This window comes from Mixophyes fleayi, chromosome 4 (assembly GCF_038048845.1).
Source record: "Mixophyes fleayi isolate aMixFle1 chromosome 4, aMixFle1.hap1, whole genome shotgun sequence".
Taxonomy (NCBI): Eukaryota; Metazoa; Chordata; class Amphibia; order Anura; family Limnodynastidae; genus Mixophyes; species Mixophyes fleayi.
The window spans coordinates 245,716,781-245,737,362 of NC_134405.1; the positions used below are offsets into that span (position 1 = coordinate 245,716,781).

Below are 20,582 nucleotides of genomic sequence, written 5' to 3' on the forward strand. Positions count from 1 at the left end.
GTTAAGCCCTAAGATTGAGGAATCTCGTGCAGGTTACTGTTCATTTTGCAGCACCTGTAAAATACACTACACATGCAGCAGCAGCAGCAGCCTACAAGCAAGTCGATGTAGGAAAGTCAATCAGTAACCTCATCTCCCATGGTATGCACTGCAGCTTTTAAAAAAACGTACGCGTAGGATGGAAAATCATGTGAGTGAGAAGACGTAGGTTAGAATTAACACAACAGCATTGTTAGACTTTCTTTTTCTAAGAGACGCGAACACAATCATCCTGAGAGCTCAATGTGGTTTGTCTATTAGCCAGCATGAAAATACATGCAGTACGTGCAAGCAGGACTTCCTCATATAAAGAGCAACATTGAATTTCAGGAAATAAGATTTGAATAAACATCGCAGATTACCACATCCACCTACAGGTAAAGCAGGCTGTTCAGCTCAGGTTACAAGTGCTAGCTAACCCTCAACTAGCACCTGTGCTTTCACCTGTGACATCTCTACTCCTTATTAATGATCTGCAGGAAATAAAAGAAACCAATGGTCTCTGGGGGGTGATACTGGGAAACTGCATTGTTATATGCTTGGTCGCCCTCGTTCGTTCAATGAATAACCTACATTTTATTTAACCAAGGTCGTTCCCAGTGCCTATGGCCTTTAGAGGCCAAGAAGTTAAGCAGAACATGTGATAGATTATTAGCTTTTGTGGCCTGTGGCCTTGCATAGATCATATAGAAGAGTGAAATAAGATTTATGCTGCAGTGAAACAGGCTTGTCCCTGCATTTTATTAGCTCTAGATAGAGATAACTGCTGAATAACTACCATGCTTCCTCCTATAACAATTTGGATGTCTCCCTCTTTGAACACTTAATTCAGCACATGAAGCACATGAATGCATTCCTGGAATGAAAAGGGAAATCACTACTACAAACACTATTCTAACATTTGTAGTTCAGACCAAACCTGATTTCTCAGCTCATCAAAACTCAATATATCACACCTGGCACAGCTTGTATGTGGAGCAACCACAGTACACAGAGTAATATTTATTAAATTGTAGTAGTGTAATCATCTGTATTATTACACAATGTAAATTATTTACTAGAAACAATTCATCACAGAAAAAAAACCAAAAAAACATATGATAGTTACTATTGTTTTTACTTTTCAGCACTATACAACATATAGGAAACACACAAAAGGTTGTGACTTATATGAAATTAAATGAAGAGCAGGTTTCTTACTTCTCAATAGAACAGAACCCATACTGACCATGTAGCATGACAGTCTATGAGCAATAAACCCTGCCTATCTTGTTCAGTCTTATTGTAGCAATAGAAAATCAGATTACCAGAGACGATATTCTTTACTGGCCAAGATTGGCTTTTGAAAAATCCCTAAATCCAGTGAAAACTGGGATGTAGGGGTTTTCTCCTATAGATAAATAGACCCCTATGTCATAAAAGGGTATTGACTAAGCAGATCTGTCACAGTGCTTGCAACTTATTTATGTAAAACAGCAATTCAGTTATTTTCTCATTGAAAAGAAACAGGCTGAAGAGAGTCTATTTGTCATATTTGGGCTCCAAATAGTGGCTATCAGTAGTGTGGGGATATTCCATGATCATAGAGCAATGGCGGCCATTATATTGGTGGAGTTATTGAATTGCCTGTGGCTGCACAGAAGGACAGAGCATTATCGTTTCGGAGACACATCTGAGATCAGAGCATGAACTGTTCATACAGCCCAAACAATAGGTGTCAATGACCCAAATGGCTGGGTAATCAAGCTGGTAAAAAGACATCACCACTCAATCACAGGCTAACCTACAAAACATGTCCTTGGGACATCAGATACCCTTCACTATCATAGAGGTAAGATCATTTATCACAGAAATCTGTAGGAATACATATGGTACTATATCCATAATAATGGATGATGATAAGCAATCAAAGAGCATTTAGGTGCTCTTCACAAATTTACATGATTCATTTCCATTAAGTATTGATTGAGAAAGGCAGCTTTATGTTGGGATTCCAAAATAAAAAAAAAATATAAAAAACATTTGCTAAAGTAATGGCTCAGGAAGGATGCGAGACATGTTAATGTTTCCACACGATCTGCTATAGCAACTCAGCATGTAGCCGCCTGCAGTGTCTCCATTTTGCAATGTTTACAATGTAACATTCTACAGAAATGGCTTTGCCCTGTGCTATATTTCCTTACTGACAAACACAGACTGTTGAGAAGCAAAACTCAACTACAGTGAGCAGAAGTTTTCCAATCAACATACAATTAATTAATGCAGCAAAAGATCTCCCAAGTACTTTGGGTATTATGTTACTAAAGCCCTCAGAGTCTTTAGATAACAGCTTGAAATGATGAATAATGTAAAAAGAAAACCTCACATTTCTATAAACATTACTATGAGAAAGATTATCAAGCCAAGGACCTATTAACTAAGCAATTTTTTAGTAGCATTTACATGTTTCAATTGTCCACAGGAGGGATATGTAAAGGTAGATAGATAAAGGTGTATATGATACCACCTACCCATACAGCATACCTGCCTACTCTCCCGGAATTCCCGGGAGGCTCCCGAATTTCAGGGAGTACTCCCGAACTCCTGGAAGAGTAGGCAAAACTCCCGAAATTTGGCGAAATTAAATGGAGGGGGCGGGGCTTAATCGCGTCATTAAGCTCCGCTCCCTCCATTCAATGCCGTGAATTTCGGCTTTTTAGAGTGGGGGCGGGGCTATGGTGATGTGAAATGTCACCACACCCTCCTCCTGCCCCATGTCACATGACTTATCTTCTTAAAAGTACGGGCATTTACGGCATACAGGACAAATACGGAGTATCACAATTAAGAACCAGGGTTTCTTCAACTGTGGTATGCATTTACAAAGGGCTCAGATCTGGACTTAGATTTGAGTAATTGCTCTAGAAATGTTCACTATACAAAATACTATTTTTATTAAATGCTTTGATAAAATTATTAATTAAAGGTCATTATGATTGGTACTGTAATGTAATTGTTTAAGATATGCCCGTCCACAGTGGTGGCAGACATTTTGTTTCATCAACCAATATATACTAACTACGAACTTCGTTAAATCATGATTGTAGTAAATTAATAGTCTATTCTCATGAATATTGGTTCAGAGAACAAAATGGCTGCCGTGGTCATGTGCAGGATATAGTTACATTTATGAAGTGAAGAATAACCATTACAGAAAAAATGTAAAACATTTAATCAGGCTTTATTCAAGGCTTATTTACACTAAATATTATCCAGTGAAACATGGACAAATATTATTCTGTATAGAGAACCTTATATTTCTATATGTTAAGAGTGTTGATTTCTTTACCAAGGTAAAATGAAATATTATTCATAGACTCCAAAAGAAGAGCACCACCCAGAGGCCAATACATTCTGAATGCAAGCTAACCTTTGTGATCCTTATAAAGCACCAAACCAAAAGTAACAAAAGGCACCTACAGTAATACACACAAAGAGAAACTAACATATTTGTATAACTATAAAAATGAGTTTAATCTTGATCAAAATCTTATTTTATAGCCACTGGTGGCAGAGTTCAGTAGTTAAGGCCAAAGTTAGGTATTCTTTTCTGCACTTTGTGCTTATTTCGACTATGTTGCATAAGGTTGTGAGAGCATTTGGAAAAGTTCTGCAAAGTTCAAATGATTTCTGTGCTCTTCAAATACACTGTCTTCAAGCCTTAAAAAAAGGACACATTTGCTCAAATGTCAAGGAGTTCTCTGTGAGATGCAACGGCCTATGTTTTATAACTATTCAGCCTTCCGAGAAACATTCAAAACACTCATAGTGAAAGTACAGACATCAACGCAAAACCAGCAACCGGTGATTGTAGTATCAATGAAATATTAAGCCTTGGGCCCACAGCAATTATTATAAATGCTTTTAAGCTCTAACTTCAAGCATAAGTTGAGGTATTTAAATACTGTGCACCTGGCAAGTTGCACTGATTGCACCATGAACGCTACAAGTTGCATTGAAGGTCTATCAAGCACTTGAAATAGTGTCAGTCCCTACCGACAGCAGGTCACAGTACAATTGCCATTTGATGGACACACCCCATATAAATACTTAGGCCTCTTACTCAATGGCATCAAATTTGTGTATAGAAAAGCGTTTCTCGCACTAGTACAATGTACAAAACGGGACAGAAGACTGCACACCCGCTTGAGATGTTAATCGTGATGGGGAACCATGAGGTAGCTTTATGGCATTATAAACGCTGCCTGCACCATGCAACTGGCCTTCCAAACGAGAGTAAAAAGTCAAGTTCACAACAGCACTGGCATTTGAACTTGACTTTTTAAACGCCCCTATTTGGTTGTAATCTGGATCTGGCTCATTATATATAAAGTACATTTCAGTCTACTGGCTAAAACTTAATGACCACCCAGCTAATATTTCACTGAATTTCTGATGGCTGTTAAAACTTCCATGCGGTTGGTTTTCAGAACTCCTCCGATGACAAAAGAGAAATACTTGTTTAATGTACCTATGCAGCTTTCCGTTTAGATATTTAATTTGATCCTAACAAAAACTACCGATTTAAGAAAATATTGTTCTATTTTCAGAATAATATTTCATAGTGTAAAACATCTCAGGGTCAGCTTACTGCCAGAGTTCCAGTAAAAGGAAGACTTTATATATCACGCCTATGTTTATAGCAAACCACAAGAAACTTGGGACTGTTAGTCAGTTAATCATCATTGCAAGCAACTGTAACCATGATACAGACGCGTTACTGATTTTCTACAACGATTTACTAGCCTGTGTGGTATTATGAGGTATTTCTATAAATAAGCAGTCAGTTCACATATTGTTACCAAAGTGATATATTATGTGCATAGGGGAGAGCTAGAGGTCTGTACAAATACATTCTTCAAATGTGCTTATTATTCAACCTTTTATCTTTAAATGCATGAGTTATATTGTGGAGTTTTATATATAGACAACAATTTGTTTACTTCACTGTTCTTGCTCCTGACATTTTCCCATGTTTCAGCTATAAACAAGAGACTGGATTTCTCCAAGATAAGAAAATGTTTGCATGCCCCCTCCCCCCCGTCGTATTTGCTGCACTCTGTCACAGGCAATAGTACATAGATGAGGAAATATGGCGTCATCATGAGTCCCTTCATCAAATTACATTACCATTACTTCTAAAACATCAATGTAGCATCTGCATATATAGGGTTGCAGCAAAGTGACAAACTACTACTGAAACGAGTATCGGTCAAGCCACTGATTTTTTGACTGAGAAGAATTGTATAATGGATTATAATGCTCTCTGCATATTATTTTAAACCTCATCATTTGCATTCAATAACACACACCATGCTTTCATGCAGTATCTTGTCCTTCGTAAATATCTTCTTAATTAACATATGTATTTAACTGCTGAGCAGCACAATGCTTCCCCAGCTCACAAGCACTTCCCTCTTCCTCGTGTCTTCATCCCTTCAGCACAGTGCTTCCCCAGCTCACAAGCACTGCCCTCTTCCTCGTGTCTTCATCCCTTCAGCACAGTGCTTCCCCAGCTCACAAGCACTGCCCTCTTCCTCGTGTCTTCATCCCTTCAGCACAGTGCTTCCCCAGCTCACAAGCACTGCCCTCTTCCTCGTGTCTTCATCCCTTCAGCACAATGCTTCCCCAGCTCACAAGCACTGCCCTCTTCCTCATGTCTTCATCCCTTCAGCACAATGCTTCCCCAGCTCACAAGCACTGCCCTCTTCCTCGTGTCTTTATCCCTTCAGCACAGTGCTTCCCCAGCTCACAAGCACTGCCCTCTTCCTCATGTCTTCATCCCTTCAGCACAATGCTTCCCCAGCTCACAAGCACTGCCCTCTTCCTCGTGTCTTCATCCCTTCAGCACAGTGCTTCCCCAGCTCACAAGCACTGCCCTCTTCCTCGTGTCTTCATCCCTTCAGCACAGTGCTTCCCCAGCTCACAAGCACTGCCCTCTTCCTCATGTCTTCATCCCTTCACTGTCCTATACACACATCCCCTCTGTTCTTCAGTTTTCCTTCAGCGCCTCAGGCCTTATTAGTTGCGCCAAAATTCCTGCCTACCGTCTTCCCTCAGCCTGTCCCGTTTTCTCCAATGTAACCCATTCTGTCTGTTCTTTGTGTCATTGGCAGCTGTTCTGCCCTATTATTTAATATGTTGTGGCCGTGTTCTGCCTTTCTCTGTATCTTTTTTTGCAGTTTGCACATTTTGTAATGTGCTCATGGACCTTTGCTCTACCTACATTGTATGGTACTGCTGACTCTTTGTTTGCAACTATTTTATAACTTTCTAACAGCTTACATTGTAATGAGGTGACCGACCAGTTCCCATAGCAGAAATTCTTCTCAGTGCAGTACCCTCCCATTCTGATATGAGATCTTGTTATTACTACTGAAGGCGGATTTGGCACTAAAAAGTTGGTGGTAATATACTTGTTCCATTTTTTGCCATTAACTGTATCAGAAAGCCTACAGTGTGCTCCAAAACACAAGTAAAAATGCTTCGCACTTGCCAGGGGCTTCTGTGCCCCAAGTCTCAAGAAGGCAGGGTACAAACAGTGTATAGAAGTCCTAAAGAGGTTTGATTTGGCTATTGCATCACTCACTAAATTCATTTATATAAAACTACTGTAACACATGAAGATAGAACTTCAACTACTATCTGCCTCCCACCACCGTTTAAAACATATATTACGAATCTAATCATACCAAGGGCAAATGCAGGATTTGTTGGCTGCTCTCCAACTCTTCCTATCCCTATAATATACATTGGCAATGCTGCATGCACTACTGTTAGGTGCACGCAGTTCTCCCATTTCAAGCAGAGCCGTGTGAAGCAGGTGCAGAGTCCCGCCACCTCAATTATACAGTGCCCCATGGTGGTTTCCAGGCACTAGGAACCCTCCCTCGATTTGCCTATGCATACAGAGAAAGGTTCTCTTAACCCATAGACATCATACACCCACCTCTAAACATATTGACATATTCTCCAATATCCCCCAATTTAGCACAAGAGTCCCAAAACTGTTCTTTAAAAATATTTGCCAAGTGACGACACAGAGTACACCTATGATGGAAAGGACACTCTCGATCTCATACACAAGAACCTTAACATACATGTATATATTCAGTTCCTTCAATCTTGTGCACACAAATACACAGAGCCTTTATATACACATCTGCCCATAATATCACAAAATACCCCCCAATGACACATACTAACATCTTCCAAAACATTATCACTATTTTCAAAGTATATACTAAATAATCGAATAAAACCCTTTATAATAAGCCCTGGAGTCAGTCTCCTACCAATAAGCTCTGAGGGCCTGAGTCAATAAGGATAGAAAGGTAAAAAAATAAGTAAATCTTCTCTCCTAGACAAACCATGTTACAATGCAAGGGATGCAAAGTAGTTTATAATTGTGCACATAAGTTAAATACGGACTGTTTTTTCATCTAGCACAAAAATAGTTGATAGATTTATTTTTACTCTGAAAATTAAAGTTAATCTAGGACAGTGATGGCTAACCTGTGACACTCCAGGTGTTGTGAAACTACAAGCCCCAGTATGCTTTGCCAGTAGATAACTAGCTGACAGCTGGCAGAGCATGCTCTGACTTGTAGTTTCACAACATCTGGAGTGTCACAGGTTAGCCATCACTGATCTAGGACATGCCCTACCCCAACTATAAATCTGTCCCCACATTTTAAATTTACCTGCCCCTACAATGCAACTTGGTTTCGGGCAGGTGCAAAGTTACTCCTTTTATATGCTTTGCTCTCCTTACTGACTCAGGCCCTGAGACTTATAAAGCACAGTGTAAATCCCTGGCAGTTTGCATTGCAGACTTGTAAAGATTACTACAATCCTGTTACAGGTTAACTAGCGCCTGCAGGTCTGCATTATCACTACTCTACTTGTAAAGTAATTAAAAGGTTTGACATACCCTCTAAATACCTGGCACGGTGGTATCTAACTCCTGATAAATGTGTCCTGCACTGTGGAATATGTACTGGTTAATCAGTTCTTAATGAACTCTTTGCCACTAAGGTAAGTAACACTGTCTGTACTAAAGGGCAGAAGAAGATTAACAGTGAAATCGGTTTTACTGAAACATAAAGAATACAAAAGGAAATACATCTGAAGTTATTTTCATTGCATGCAAACCAATGGGATACAGACACGGAACATAAGATGAGACAATGTAGGTAGGTTTGCAGACAGACATACTAGACTGCATGTGATAAATAAAAATTCCTTTTTAGGGTGGTGTCAAACACTAGCATTCATAGCACTCAAATCACTCTTTGCCGACACATTGAAGGGGGGGGGGGGGCTTGGGAAATGAGCCAGAGGTGACATTGACATCACCTCAATGGCCAACGGCGCACATTGCTGGCAAATACGGTACAGAAACTCTGCATCACTATGGGACACAAGCAGGCGCGGGCTGGCAAAGTTCAGCCTGGGGGGCACACAGGCGGCTGCGTTGCGGCCGCATCGCGTGTCATGTGATGCGGCCGCTTGTAAGATTGATGAAATATTGAAGGGGGGGCGGCCGGCCCAAACAGCTTTCAGACTGACCGGCCTGGGGGCCCGATGCCCCCTTGCCCCCAGGCCCAGCCCGCCCCTGCCCACAAGGTAAAATGAGCAGTAGATTTTAGTAAATACCCCGATGCAATGCTTCTCCGGAACAGTCCACAGCCAACTGAATTTTCCTCATTTAAGTGAATGGGGAACAGTCATCCCCAATCACATTCATAGCGCCAACGATGTGAAGATGCTGCATGCCTCATTTTCTAAGCATAAGAGGTACCTTATTACAGTGGATGGGTATTCGCCATTCAATTTAATGTGTCAGCACGGAGTGATTTGAGCGCTATGAACACAAGCACAATTTAGCTGGAAACGCGCCTATTTGATGCCTCCCTAAAACTTTACCATTTGTACAATGATGCCACCTCATTTTTATACCCTACATAATGATAGACAAAAATTCACAACTTTAGCAATTAATTGTTTGTCTAAGAAATAGGACTATAATTACTCTTGTTAAAATAAGTTGTAAATGTATTTACATTAATTATAAACCTCTGCTAGAGTACATTGCATAAAATGTGTAAAAGTACTGTAACATTTTGAAAAAAAAAATAGATCTGCAAATTATATAAACTAAAGCACTAAAAATGTGTTGAAAAAAGGCTAAAAAGTGCAACTTTAAAATTCGCTAACGCACTTGTTTTTCTTTTAAAAGAATGCAAAATACAATGCCCCGGTACAACATCTCTTGAAACTTGAATGCAATGGATATGTCAATAAACATATATTGCACCTTTATTGTAAAGTATGATATATATCTTAGTAGCATAGTGTTACAAGTCAAATCATTTATTTTTGGCCTACATTAGCCACCCTTTAAATACTCACTAAACAACCTGTACTGCTGCCTACAAGATGAAGAATGGCTCAGAGTACAAGTGGGAGAGAAAAAGACTGCCAGGCGGAAACACATTGCTCTGAGCTGTCTTATGTCCTTCATGCTACTCAACGAAAACATGAGTCAAGCAGATTTAGCTCTAGCAGCCTTGTGCCTCCATTCAGATATCAGAGACAGTTGTAAGGAGGGGGTGGAAGTAAAGGGGGCTGGTGAGGTAGTAATGAGAGACGTCAGCAACAGTCATGCAATACGCCTCCCATTTATAATTTACAACAGCACAAACCATGTGACTGTCCTAGGAAGCTTTACCCGCAGTTGCATCAGAGACTACATAGACATACAATGCAAGCAAGCGTGCTACCTTACAACAGTTGTGTTTAGACCGTGCCTGCCACATGTGTGTACTGAGTATTATTTCACCAGGCGGCTTAGACTATTTAATTACTTTTCCAACATGCATACAGCAAAACCAGTGAGGGGATTAACATACCGCTTTATATTTCTACTCAAATCTTATTTCAAGTCCCTTTTGCCTTTGGGTCTGAGGAAGACACTGGAAAGCAATAAACTACATGCCAGGGGTCCAAGGAGACGGGTCAGAAACACAATAAATTGGAAAATCATGGTTAAATAAACATTACTTTTAAATTGCTACATTCACAGTAATTATACAGAGACACTTTATTGCCTTCACACTTGTTGCAGCTGCAATCATATTTTAATGTAATGGATGCCAGAATAGACATAAAAACGTATCCCCCATCCCCTGCATCTGTATCAGGTACCACCAGTAAGAGTTTCATAAATTCTGCAATCATTAACCGCTTTGTTCTGTAATCTAATCCGGTTCTTACGGTTTCATAGTAACATTAGTGTTTATGAGTTGCCAGTTTATCATTTCACAATACACTCCGTGACCTTTGTTCACCATTATTTAATTGTTTGGTTGTTCTTTTTAAATGGAACCAAGTCTTCAATTCATGATTGGAAGGACAAACACAGAGAATGTTTCTTCCATGTCAGGTTTAATTGAAGAAAAGGTAGCACATAGCCCTAAACCCCAACAAAACAGAATTCTATTTTTCAAGTTTAGTCAAGACACAATCATCACATACAAGGTAGAAAGACGAAATATCTATCAGTAACAAAAATTGTCTCTACCTATAAACCACTTGCAGTTCTAGCATATGAGAAAATGTCTATCTATTTGCAGACACATGCTCTCAGAGGTTGCTAACTAGGTATAAAAAGTCATCATAAAACAACAATGGAATTGTCAAATAGGCCATGAATAATACGAATCTCCTAATATCCAAATATCAAACCCTAAACCTATTTAAAAAACCTGATGTTTCATCAAATCCAATGGGATAAAACATTATGAAGTTTCATTTCCCTGCGTCTGTAGTTATTTTTGCAAGGCAAGCATACAACTGAAAGTGAGATGAAGCCATCTTTGCCCTGAATGCCAGACCTATTAGTCTACAAAAAGTGCACAATACCACAAACGCAGTGATTTCTCAGTTATCTTGCTCAATGTTAAGTTAGTTAATATACAGCAGCATTACCAATGGGGCACTCAGAAGAATTGTTGGAAACTCCATTATAAAGCAAAAACACATAAAGCAACATACTACAGTACCAGAAAAAATGGATTCCAACTGCAAGGGTAAATTTATGAAGCTGCGGATTTGAAAAAGTGGAGATGTTGCCTATAGCGACCAATCAGATTCTAGTTAACGATTTATTTAGTACATTCTACAAAATGACAGCTAGAATCTGATTGGTCGCTATAGGCAACATCTCCACTTTTTCAAACCCATAGCTTCATAAATTTACCCCTAAGAGTGTAATTAACTGACAATACTTGACAAATAAAAAATGTTTCATTGTCACACTATCACCAGGATTAGTGATATATGTTGAAGTACTATAAAATAACTTTATTGTTCATTGGATCAGGTTTATATTTGACCGAGCAGATACAAGGAATAAAAATATACATATTGACTATTGCCCAGTGAGCAGACCTATCAGTACATGTTGCAGAAACAATGTCACTTGCACATCGTTATCTGCTACAAGCTTTATATAAGTACTCTGCACACCATTAAGCTGTAGAAGTATGTTTATTTATTTTAATCACTGAAAAGATAATAAATGCACAGCCAGTCTAGGTTGAAAGAGTTTCCTATAAATGGATGGACCAAATATAGTACATCTTATGTCTAGGATGCCAGTTACATTAGCTCAGGCTTGTGATTTCACCAGCAGTAATGCTATTGAAGTGAAACATGTTATCGACTGCTTCTAAATTGGGAGATAAGCTTTGAAATTCAGGAAATTTCTCATCTTCCATTTCCTCTTGTCTCAAAACACCTTGACTGTGCTCCAATTTACTTTAGGATTAGGAATGAGGAAGCCATGCTTCAATTGTACAAACATTGTCTTATATTTGGTCAAGTTATTCTTTATTCCAGTGAGCCTTAAAAAAAAAAAAACAGAGCTAAGAGGGGAAATCAATCCAGTAAGATGTTATCTGGATTTTGCTACTGCAATCTTGGTGGAGATGATTCATGCAGTAAAGTCACTATCCATTATAAATGTCAATAAAACAAGATTTCTTTACCAATAATAGCCAGGGGCAAGCTGCATATCACACATGCCCAGAACAGCTCTGTTTTGTAACCACTACTCTGCGGCTGTTATGAAACTGACAGCCCAGTAAGCCAGGCACAGTTATATGACTAACACGACCTGCTACAATAACACAACACGGTGAATTTCCTCTGCAGACCTTGGGATATTGTCACTGAGCATTGGAGCCACTTTACAATCACACAGACTTCAAAACCAAACAGCACTGTGAGGATGCTCTCCTCAGATCTAAGCTACCTGAGGGGGGGGGGGGATTTTCTGGGGTTCATACAGCTTACACCCCACATCATTTCACAGGAGCGCCCCCAAAAAATCAATGTCAGGTTTTATAGATAGCGAATTTGTACCTTATATAAGACATTCACCAGTGATTACCATGGAAGCTTGGTGAAAGTATTACATATAAGCCACATAAATGTAATCAGACGTCTCTAAGTAAAGGAAGGAAGTAGGGGAACTGCAGAATGACACCAGATCACACAGACATTTTACAGCAACGTAAACCATCAGTCTATAAATACAGAGTAAAATAAAATCGTGAACATAGTATTTGGATATCCATTTACCATTCTTTTGATAAATGCATGCGATAACTGCTGTGGATGATAGATAGATAGATAGATAGATAGATAGATAGATAGATAAACACACACACACACACATCATCTGTCATTTATACACTAAAATAATTTAAACCACTATGGTTGACATTACAAAACCATATATTTATTAAGAACGTAATATAATTGACGGGTGCCACAACACTGAATGCTGTAGACGTAGTGAAGACCTGCAAATTCGACCATTTAATCGCACGGTATACATAATAGCTGGCATTTGCATGCCACACGGATAGCCTGCAAGGATGATTGCATAAGTTAATTTATATAATACACTTTCATACGCATACGGACCAGCCCAGCTACACGCCCCCTCCAGCACCTCATGGAACATCCTGCTGAGCGGCTGCCACCACATGGGTAGCTGGGCACCGCTTAGTGCCATCACCGTAGAGTGCCAGTCCTCACTCCTATCATCCCAAATCAGAGAACCCCCCCAACCCCGGGCTCAGCCGGTCCTGAAAGGCCAGGCTAGTGGTCCCGGGTCGAACCCACGTTCTGTGTGCTCCACGTGTCGGGTAAAGTTCATGGGGAACGAATGAATGAATGTGAGAAGATTGCAGTCTTTGCCGGGCACTACAGGATTAGGGTGACCATAGTGCGCAGGGAAGGACATAGTAAAAGTAGTTGGTCCAATTGTATGAAGTCCACGTGAAATGGTACTAAATGTGAAGGGTGAAAGGGCGCACAGAAAGTTGTGACTATGCACAGGTTAGGGCAAAGGCTGCAGTAGTGAATAAACTACTATAGTACAGAATGAGCAGCACCCTGTGCAGAAGCCGAATGTACAACACGTGAGGGAGAAGGACATGAAGAGCATGCAGTGAATGGGAGATCAGAAGAAGTGTAGTGGAGGAGCAGAGTGCATGTCAAGCATGTGGGGATCAGAGGTTCTGCACATCTGTAAAGTTGCAGACTTTTTATTTATTGGAAATGTACATAGCAAAGTATTAGCAGTTTATGTGATAACAGGCTCAGAAAAATGGGGTGTGTGAGGGGAAAAGGGGGTGTCTCAGTCTGTCACTGCAACTGGGAAATGCACAACCTGCCAGTAAAGTGCTGCACTGATTAGCGTTCACCAGCCAGTAACCAGACCAAGGACCCCAGCAGCCCTGTCCCCCTGGATGACGCTCCTTACCGGGCTGTCAGTCAGGTAGTTGAACACGAAAGACTCCAGATCTTCATCCAGCAGTGTGCTGCAGTCCGCCATCTTCAGTGAATGCAGCTCCCAGCCTGAGAGGAGAGAGCATAGTGAGGAGGAGGAGGGAAGCCGGCAAAGGGGTGGGGAGAGCAACCGGCTTAGGATAGGAGGATCTCACTGACAGCACCGATTCTGGGGATTGGAGTACACGCTGTCTAAACGCAGACCTTTGTCCCACATTGTCAGGGCTCCTGCCTCTGCCTGACTGGGGACAAATGGTTTTTCCACAACAGTTTTTTTCTTGGACAAATGTCACATCTCCAGCCAGAGTTGTCTCTTTATATTATTTCTGAATAACATTGTAAAACTTTTAATACCAAAGCTGCTGTAGAACCTCTTGGAGAATCGTATTTTCTCAATCTCAACCATATGCTGCTGGAAAGGCCCGTTATAATGATATGACAGCGCTGCTCTGCTTACAGCTCACTAGTCTTGTTATAATGTATCATCATAGCAATCATAACATACATTGTAAAATTGCAAATAATTAACCTGTAAAGACAATAAGCTAGATTTGGGGTTTTTTTATTTGCAAACCTGTTTTGAAAGAAACTCTGGAGGTTATTTACAAAGTGGCCAATGCACAGTGCAAAATCAGCTTTGGTCAAGTTGTGCACCTTGGTTTGAAATGTGCATATTGCCACCAAAGTGCATAAGTTTGCAGAGTGAGGGGTTCCTTGCAAAGTATGGAGAAGTGCACTTAGTTTTGCAAGGCAGTTCAAAAATGAGATTATATTTTGCGAAACATGATTGTTGTAACAAGTTAAGAGGCTCAGCAGTGGCTCTGTTCTTGGGATCACTTGATTCTCTATTTTGGCAATATATTCTATGGAGAACCACCTCTCTTCTGTTCCCAAAACAATGTCAAATTGACACTTTGTTTCAGTGTAAAAAACAAACAAACATTGAGCAACACTGTCCAATACCACTGTATTTAAATTAAATTGCATTCCCAATGGCTGTTTTTTTTTTTTTGTTTCAAACATATTTTTCCTTGCTCTAGCATTGAATGTCTGCTGTGGTCCTTTTTAAACACTTGTCAAGTGTTCATTACATGTATGTCATGTGAAATTTATGTCCTGTCAAGGTTTAAGTAAATAAGTAGCCTATGAAGATAGTGTCTGGAAGGTCTTCCCCTTAACCCACGGCATAGGAACTGGGCTATCAGTGACAGCCTCTGGTTTCAGTGCTGTACTTGGGAATTGTTTTATTTAGTTTCTGAGCACCCCATCACAAACATACAGCATTAGATAGCAATAATTTGTGCCATAATAAGGAAGCAGCAATTCTGCTTTAGGGTTGCCACTATGCCATTTTCATACTGCCCAATTTTGGGGCAGTGGATGGGCGTGGTCACCTCAAGATGGGACGTGGCCACAGCCCAGGGGACTTTCCTATCACTTGGGCTGACCCCTAACCCCTTCCCCTCCAAACACCCATTCATTGGCAGGAGCACCAGTGGCAGGTTGGCGCTGCACACATTCACTGTTCCTCTGGTATGCAGGACAGTAGTGAATGTCCCAAATTTCTGAACAGTGGGACAAAGATGTCCAGGGATGAGATGGTGGGACAGAGCCCTAAATTGAGATAGTTGCGGTGGGGGTATAGATTGTAATGTCCCTTAAGACTGCCTCCTATGGTCAGGGCCGGATTAAGGGAATGGAGGCCCCTGGGCTAAGGGGGCCTCGATTCCCCAGTGAGGGCCCCTCCCCGTGATCCGAGCTGCCAGCGCCCCCCGTGATCCGAGCTGCCCGCCCCCCCTCCCCCCGGCACTTACCTCCTTCTCCGGTGCGCTGTATGCTCTTTACTGAGGAGATCTCATGAGAGTGAGACTCACGAGATCTCCTCAGCACTGATTGCGCCGGGGGCGCCCCCGCCCCTGACCGATCAATACTGCTGCTGAGCACTTTCAAGGGCCCCCTGGATGCCATAGGCCCCTGGGCTGTAGCCCAGTTAGCCCTAGGGTTAATACGGCCCTGCCTATGGTAGGTAGATAATGGCAGAGGAGACACAGTCCACGTGTACTCTACATCTCAGCAGCATTAGTCTACTCATAGTAGTGATCTACTGCTACCTGCCATGTAAGCTAGTGCTGTGTTACTGGGGAGACATGGGTCAGGTTTCTGTTGTACTCATCTTCTGTTTATTTATTTTTTATCAGTGAGCAAGCCAGAGACTGCTGTTTCCTAACTCATGATTATTACTGCTCAATTAAAGTGGCGAAACCTGGGTGGGGACAGTCGCCCCTGTGACTGCACACTATGCGCAGGTCAGTGTCGCTGTAAACACAGACAGGTCAGTGTTGCTGTAAGCACAGATAGGCAGACAGATCTGTTGCTGGCTATAGCAGTGTGCTGGGGGATTTTTCTTTGTGTTTGTTCCTTTCAGGATAACCCCACCCTTTCAAGCACCTGCTATAGCCTATAAATTGATTGAGCAACTTCCACTTCTTTATTAGACAGAGAACCCTGCCAGACCACTCTAATTGTGTTTAAAACAAAGTTAGAGCGGTCGGGGAACATACACTGGCTGCCTGCCTGTGCTGACAGCAAGACTGACCTGCACATAGTGTGCAGCCACAGGGAGCCCACCGTTAGAAGTTTTTTTAAAAAGGGGTGGGGCCTAAATTCCCCCTAAAAATACTATCTAGATCCACCCCTGCTCAAGTATACAGTACAGTACAATGGTCCTCCATATTGGAATGAGAGTTACAGGGTCTGAGAAGATTAACTCTTAGCTAGTTTTTCTTTTTAAAAAGTCTATTTTTGTATTATAAGTTATTATTGCACCCACATGCAACAAATAATAGGAAGAAAAGCCATTTTCACTAGATTTAGGGTTTCTCTTCATTTAAGTCAGTGATAGGTTTCACCAGGGGCCCCTGCTGAAGCTTCCAAATGCAAAGCATTAGTAAACATGTTTAACAAGGACAGTACAAATGCCATCATCATCATCATCACCATTTATTTATATAGCGCTACTAATTCCGCAGAGCTGTACAGAGAAGTCACTCACATCAGTCCCTGCCCCAACATGAGTGAGTTCTCTGTACAGCGCTGCGGAATTAGAGAAATGGAAGCCCAAGTCTAGGCTTCCAATTCCAGTGTACATGCGCAGATTGACCTCACACTGGCTTGCGAATCGGTAAGACATCCAGTATTACCGGGCAGTTGAGCATCATTCAGATGCCCCAGCCTTGAATTTTACTTGTCCTCGCAGATGGTGAAAACCAAACATTCAAATATACTTTACATAAGATGCCATTTGTCAACTTCCAGGTGCACTTCATATGGGAAAGCACATTTCTAGGTGCATTTTTGTCATAAAAACAGCCTTGCCAACATTTTGAGTCTCCCCCAAGCATGTCCCAGAGGGGAGATCAAATGACAAGAGGGGACATGGCATGGTTTAATGACGGGAATTGCGTTATAAGCCCCACCTCCACTCGGGAACTGGGAGGATGTCTGCTCTTACAGGAGGACTCCTGGACAGGAGAGTAAGCAGATATGGCATTCAAACACACAAAAGTGACACATGTCATACAGACAGCCCCAATGTCCACTCTCTCTCATGGTTAATTTAAGGTACAAATGAGACTAAACTTAGCAGATTTTTAGTAGAAAAACAGAAAAGTTAAAATTAATAAAGTGTGAGTAGGCAGGAATATTAAGTAAGGACCTGCAAAAACAGGCACAGATTGAATTTTACATTGACAGATCCAAGCACTGAAATGCGGGCACATATGTATGCACGAGGTGTATATTTGCACACAATGAAAGCTAACGCATGTCCGCTTCTTCATCATCATCATTTATTTATATAGCGCCAACATATTCTGTAGCGCTTTACAATTGGGGACAAACATAATAAACTAATAAACAAACTGGGTAAAACAGACAAAGAGGTGAGAAGGCCCTGCTCGCAAGCTTACAATCTATGCTTCTTTTACACTTTCACAATTACTTTTAATAAGCTAAAATCACCATTTAATTTGGTGTTTTTTTTCATACTTTTAATTTGGTCTAATTTTATATTTACACTTATGACTTTTGTCTCTCAAAATAGTTCAAATATTAATTCATTATACTATTGCTTCTTATTTGTCTTGCTTCATTACTGTTACCTGAATGGAAGTTGTCTTTCTTCTTTGATTTGTTGCTTGGCCGGCACATAATGACAATCTTTCACACACACTGCTAAGTAGGCTTTAAATAAGACACTTGACACCTTCTACAAATTATGTGTATTCAACAATGGGTTATACACAGAAGCTGCCTTCTTAAACTAATACATAAATAAATGATACAATGTGACTAACGTCTACAGTATTTGACAGTTAAATGTGCTGGTCACTGGCCGTTGGAGTGGTTTTATTCAGTAGAACCTGTTTTGTTTATCAACATAACAAGTCACAAAACAACGCCAGTAACGGTTTAGCTCAGCAGGGGGTACTCTGATGGTGGTGTGCCGACATGTTAAATTACTTCAACTGTCCAGAACCTTTCAGCAACACAGGTGTGACAAGCTTTTTGCAAGTTGATGTAGAAAATCAGGTTTGGGGTTTCCGGTACAAGCTGAAAATATATGAATGCTGTATGTTTATTTCATTGCTACTTAGTTTCCGATGGAGTCTTGCTCCCCTCTTATTTTCTTTTCCCTTGACCTTTTGACTGCTTAATCCAACCACCTGTCCTGTCTCTCAATCCTCTTGGAAAGGCAGCCAGTTCCTTTCATATGCTGTGTTGATACCGCCAAACGAATTTGCAGATTTGTTGACAGGCCTACTTTTGACATGTAATGTTGCTGCAAGGGCATTAGATGTACTGGACTAGTTTAAAATAAGCTTTTGTCTTTTTGAGTAGCCAAATTACTATTTTTTTTATTAAATTAACCAGTTGATTGTAGATGTATGTGCTGGAGACAGACTAAACCAGAGTTTTAGTCTCTGCCCTTAATTATGAAAATGAGGCCAATGTAATAAACCAGAAACATTTTCTGAGTTCATTAGGGTTAGACACACACATCATTGTGTTTCACAGGTTGTCTTAAGTCACTTGTATGTGATGTTCAACCTTTTATAAATTGTGTCGATCCAGAGCAAGTCAAGGAAAAAAAACAAATTAACCTCCCAGGGGATAAATGTTTTTTCCTGCTTAAAATTGCAATTATGTTAATTCCCTGGAATTACCACAAATATAGCATTTACAAATTCTATCTACAGATGCCATTTTGCAGTATTGATGCCTTCATACATTTAATCAGATATACTGCTGTCTCACTAAACATCTGGATGAGTAAAGCTGGGTACACACTACAGAAATTTCGACCAACTTTTTATGCCGAGCGATTTTACATGCGATCGCTCGGTCCATGGACTGCATACACACTAGCCTTGTTTAGGACGATAAAGGGAAGAGCGGACGTCCGGAAGTTTATACACACTACACAACGGAAACGAGATTGGAACGAAAATATTAAATGGTACGACCAACCAAATGAGGCGACAATCATCCATTTGGGCAGACTTTCAACCATCGTGTCACTGCACACACTGACCCGACTTTTGAACGAGCGGTCGAATGACGGCTGTTTGAGCCGAATATTGGACGAAAACAGTGTAGTGTGTACCCAGCTTAAGCAATGTGACTGCTCAAAGTGGTTAACCAAATTACAGTTGCAGCTGATATCCTTTAGTGACCTGCAAGTAAAGTGTTACAACGTATTATTATTGTTTAATATACAATGTATGTTAAGTGTCGAGACTAGTTTTTAGATAAAACATTCATAAATCATCAGAACAAGAAATTGAAAAGGCTATTTTATTGTCAGAGTTTAAAAAGCAGTGTGCAAAGTCCTACCTCCCGAACTTGGAGTTGACATTAATATAATGTGTTTGATGGTAATAATATAATGTGTGTGTGTGTGTGTGTGTGTGTGTGTGTGTGTGATGGTATTCATGTAATATATGTGTGCTATTAATGTAATGTAGTGGGAGCTACAAAGGTTATATAGTGGGGCTATTAATGTAATTTGTAGTTGGTAGGGGCTATTTATATATTGTAAGGGCTAATAATGCTGTATGGCTAATAATTAATAACAGGCTAGTTCAGGGTTTCCCAAACCCAGTCCTCAGGGCTCCCTAACTGCAGGTTTTCCATATCTCCTTGCTGGAGCACAGGTGTATTCATTACTGACTGACACATTGTAACAGATCCACAGGTGGTCCTAATTATGTCACATGTGATCCAGAAAACCTGCACTGTTGGGGAGCCCTGAGGACTGGGTTTGGGAAACCCTGGGCTAGTTGGTGGGGAAGGAGGCCTATTTATTAAATGGAGTTGCTATTGACTTAATGTTGGGGTGGTTGAGGGAGGGTGGCCTAGAGTTTTCAGCTTTCCATGAGGTGAATAGTACCTATCTTTTTTCCAAACAGGGCCACAACATTCTGGAAAAGCAGCAACACATCATAAGCAGTATGTAGTCAAAGCTGCGAGAAAAGTTTTGAGAGCAGCACAGTCTGCCATCTGACCTGATTTTGGCGGGACAGTCACGATTTAGGGGAACTGTCCTACACAGTCAGGACTTTGTCGTGGCTGCAGGG

At 40.7% G+C, this 20,582-nt stretch overlaps 1 protein-coding gene across 2 annotated transcripts in view; it reads right to left on the reverse strand.

Annotated features, from left to right (window-relative positions):
- PPARGC1B (PPARG coactivator 1 beta) overlaps window positions 1-14,000 on the reverse strand; it is an 80,438-nt gene extending 66,438 nt beyond the window's left edge. Inside the window, exon 1 of one of the 2 annotated variants that reach the window (XM_075209603.1) lies at window positions 13,919-14,000. In XM_075209603.1, the coding sequence (XP_075065704.1) occupies window positions 13,919-13,990 (72 nt within the window). In that variant the 5' untranslated portion in view covers window positions 13,991-14,000. The remainder of the gene's footprint in view (window positions 1-13,918) is intronic. The other variant, XM_075209604.1, reaches the window with a different exon arrangement.
- Window positions 14,001-20,582: the final 6,582 nt, after the last annotated feature.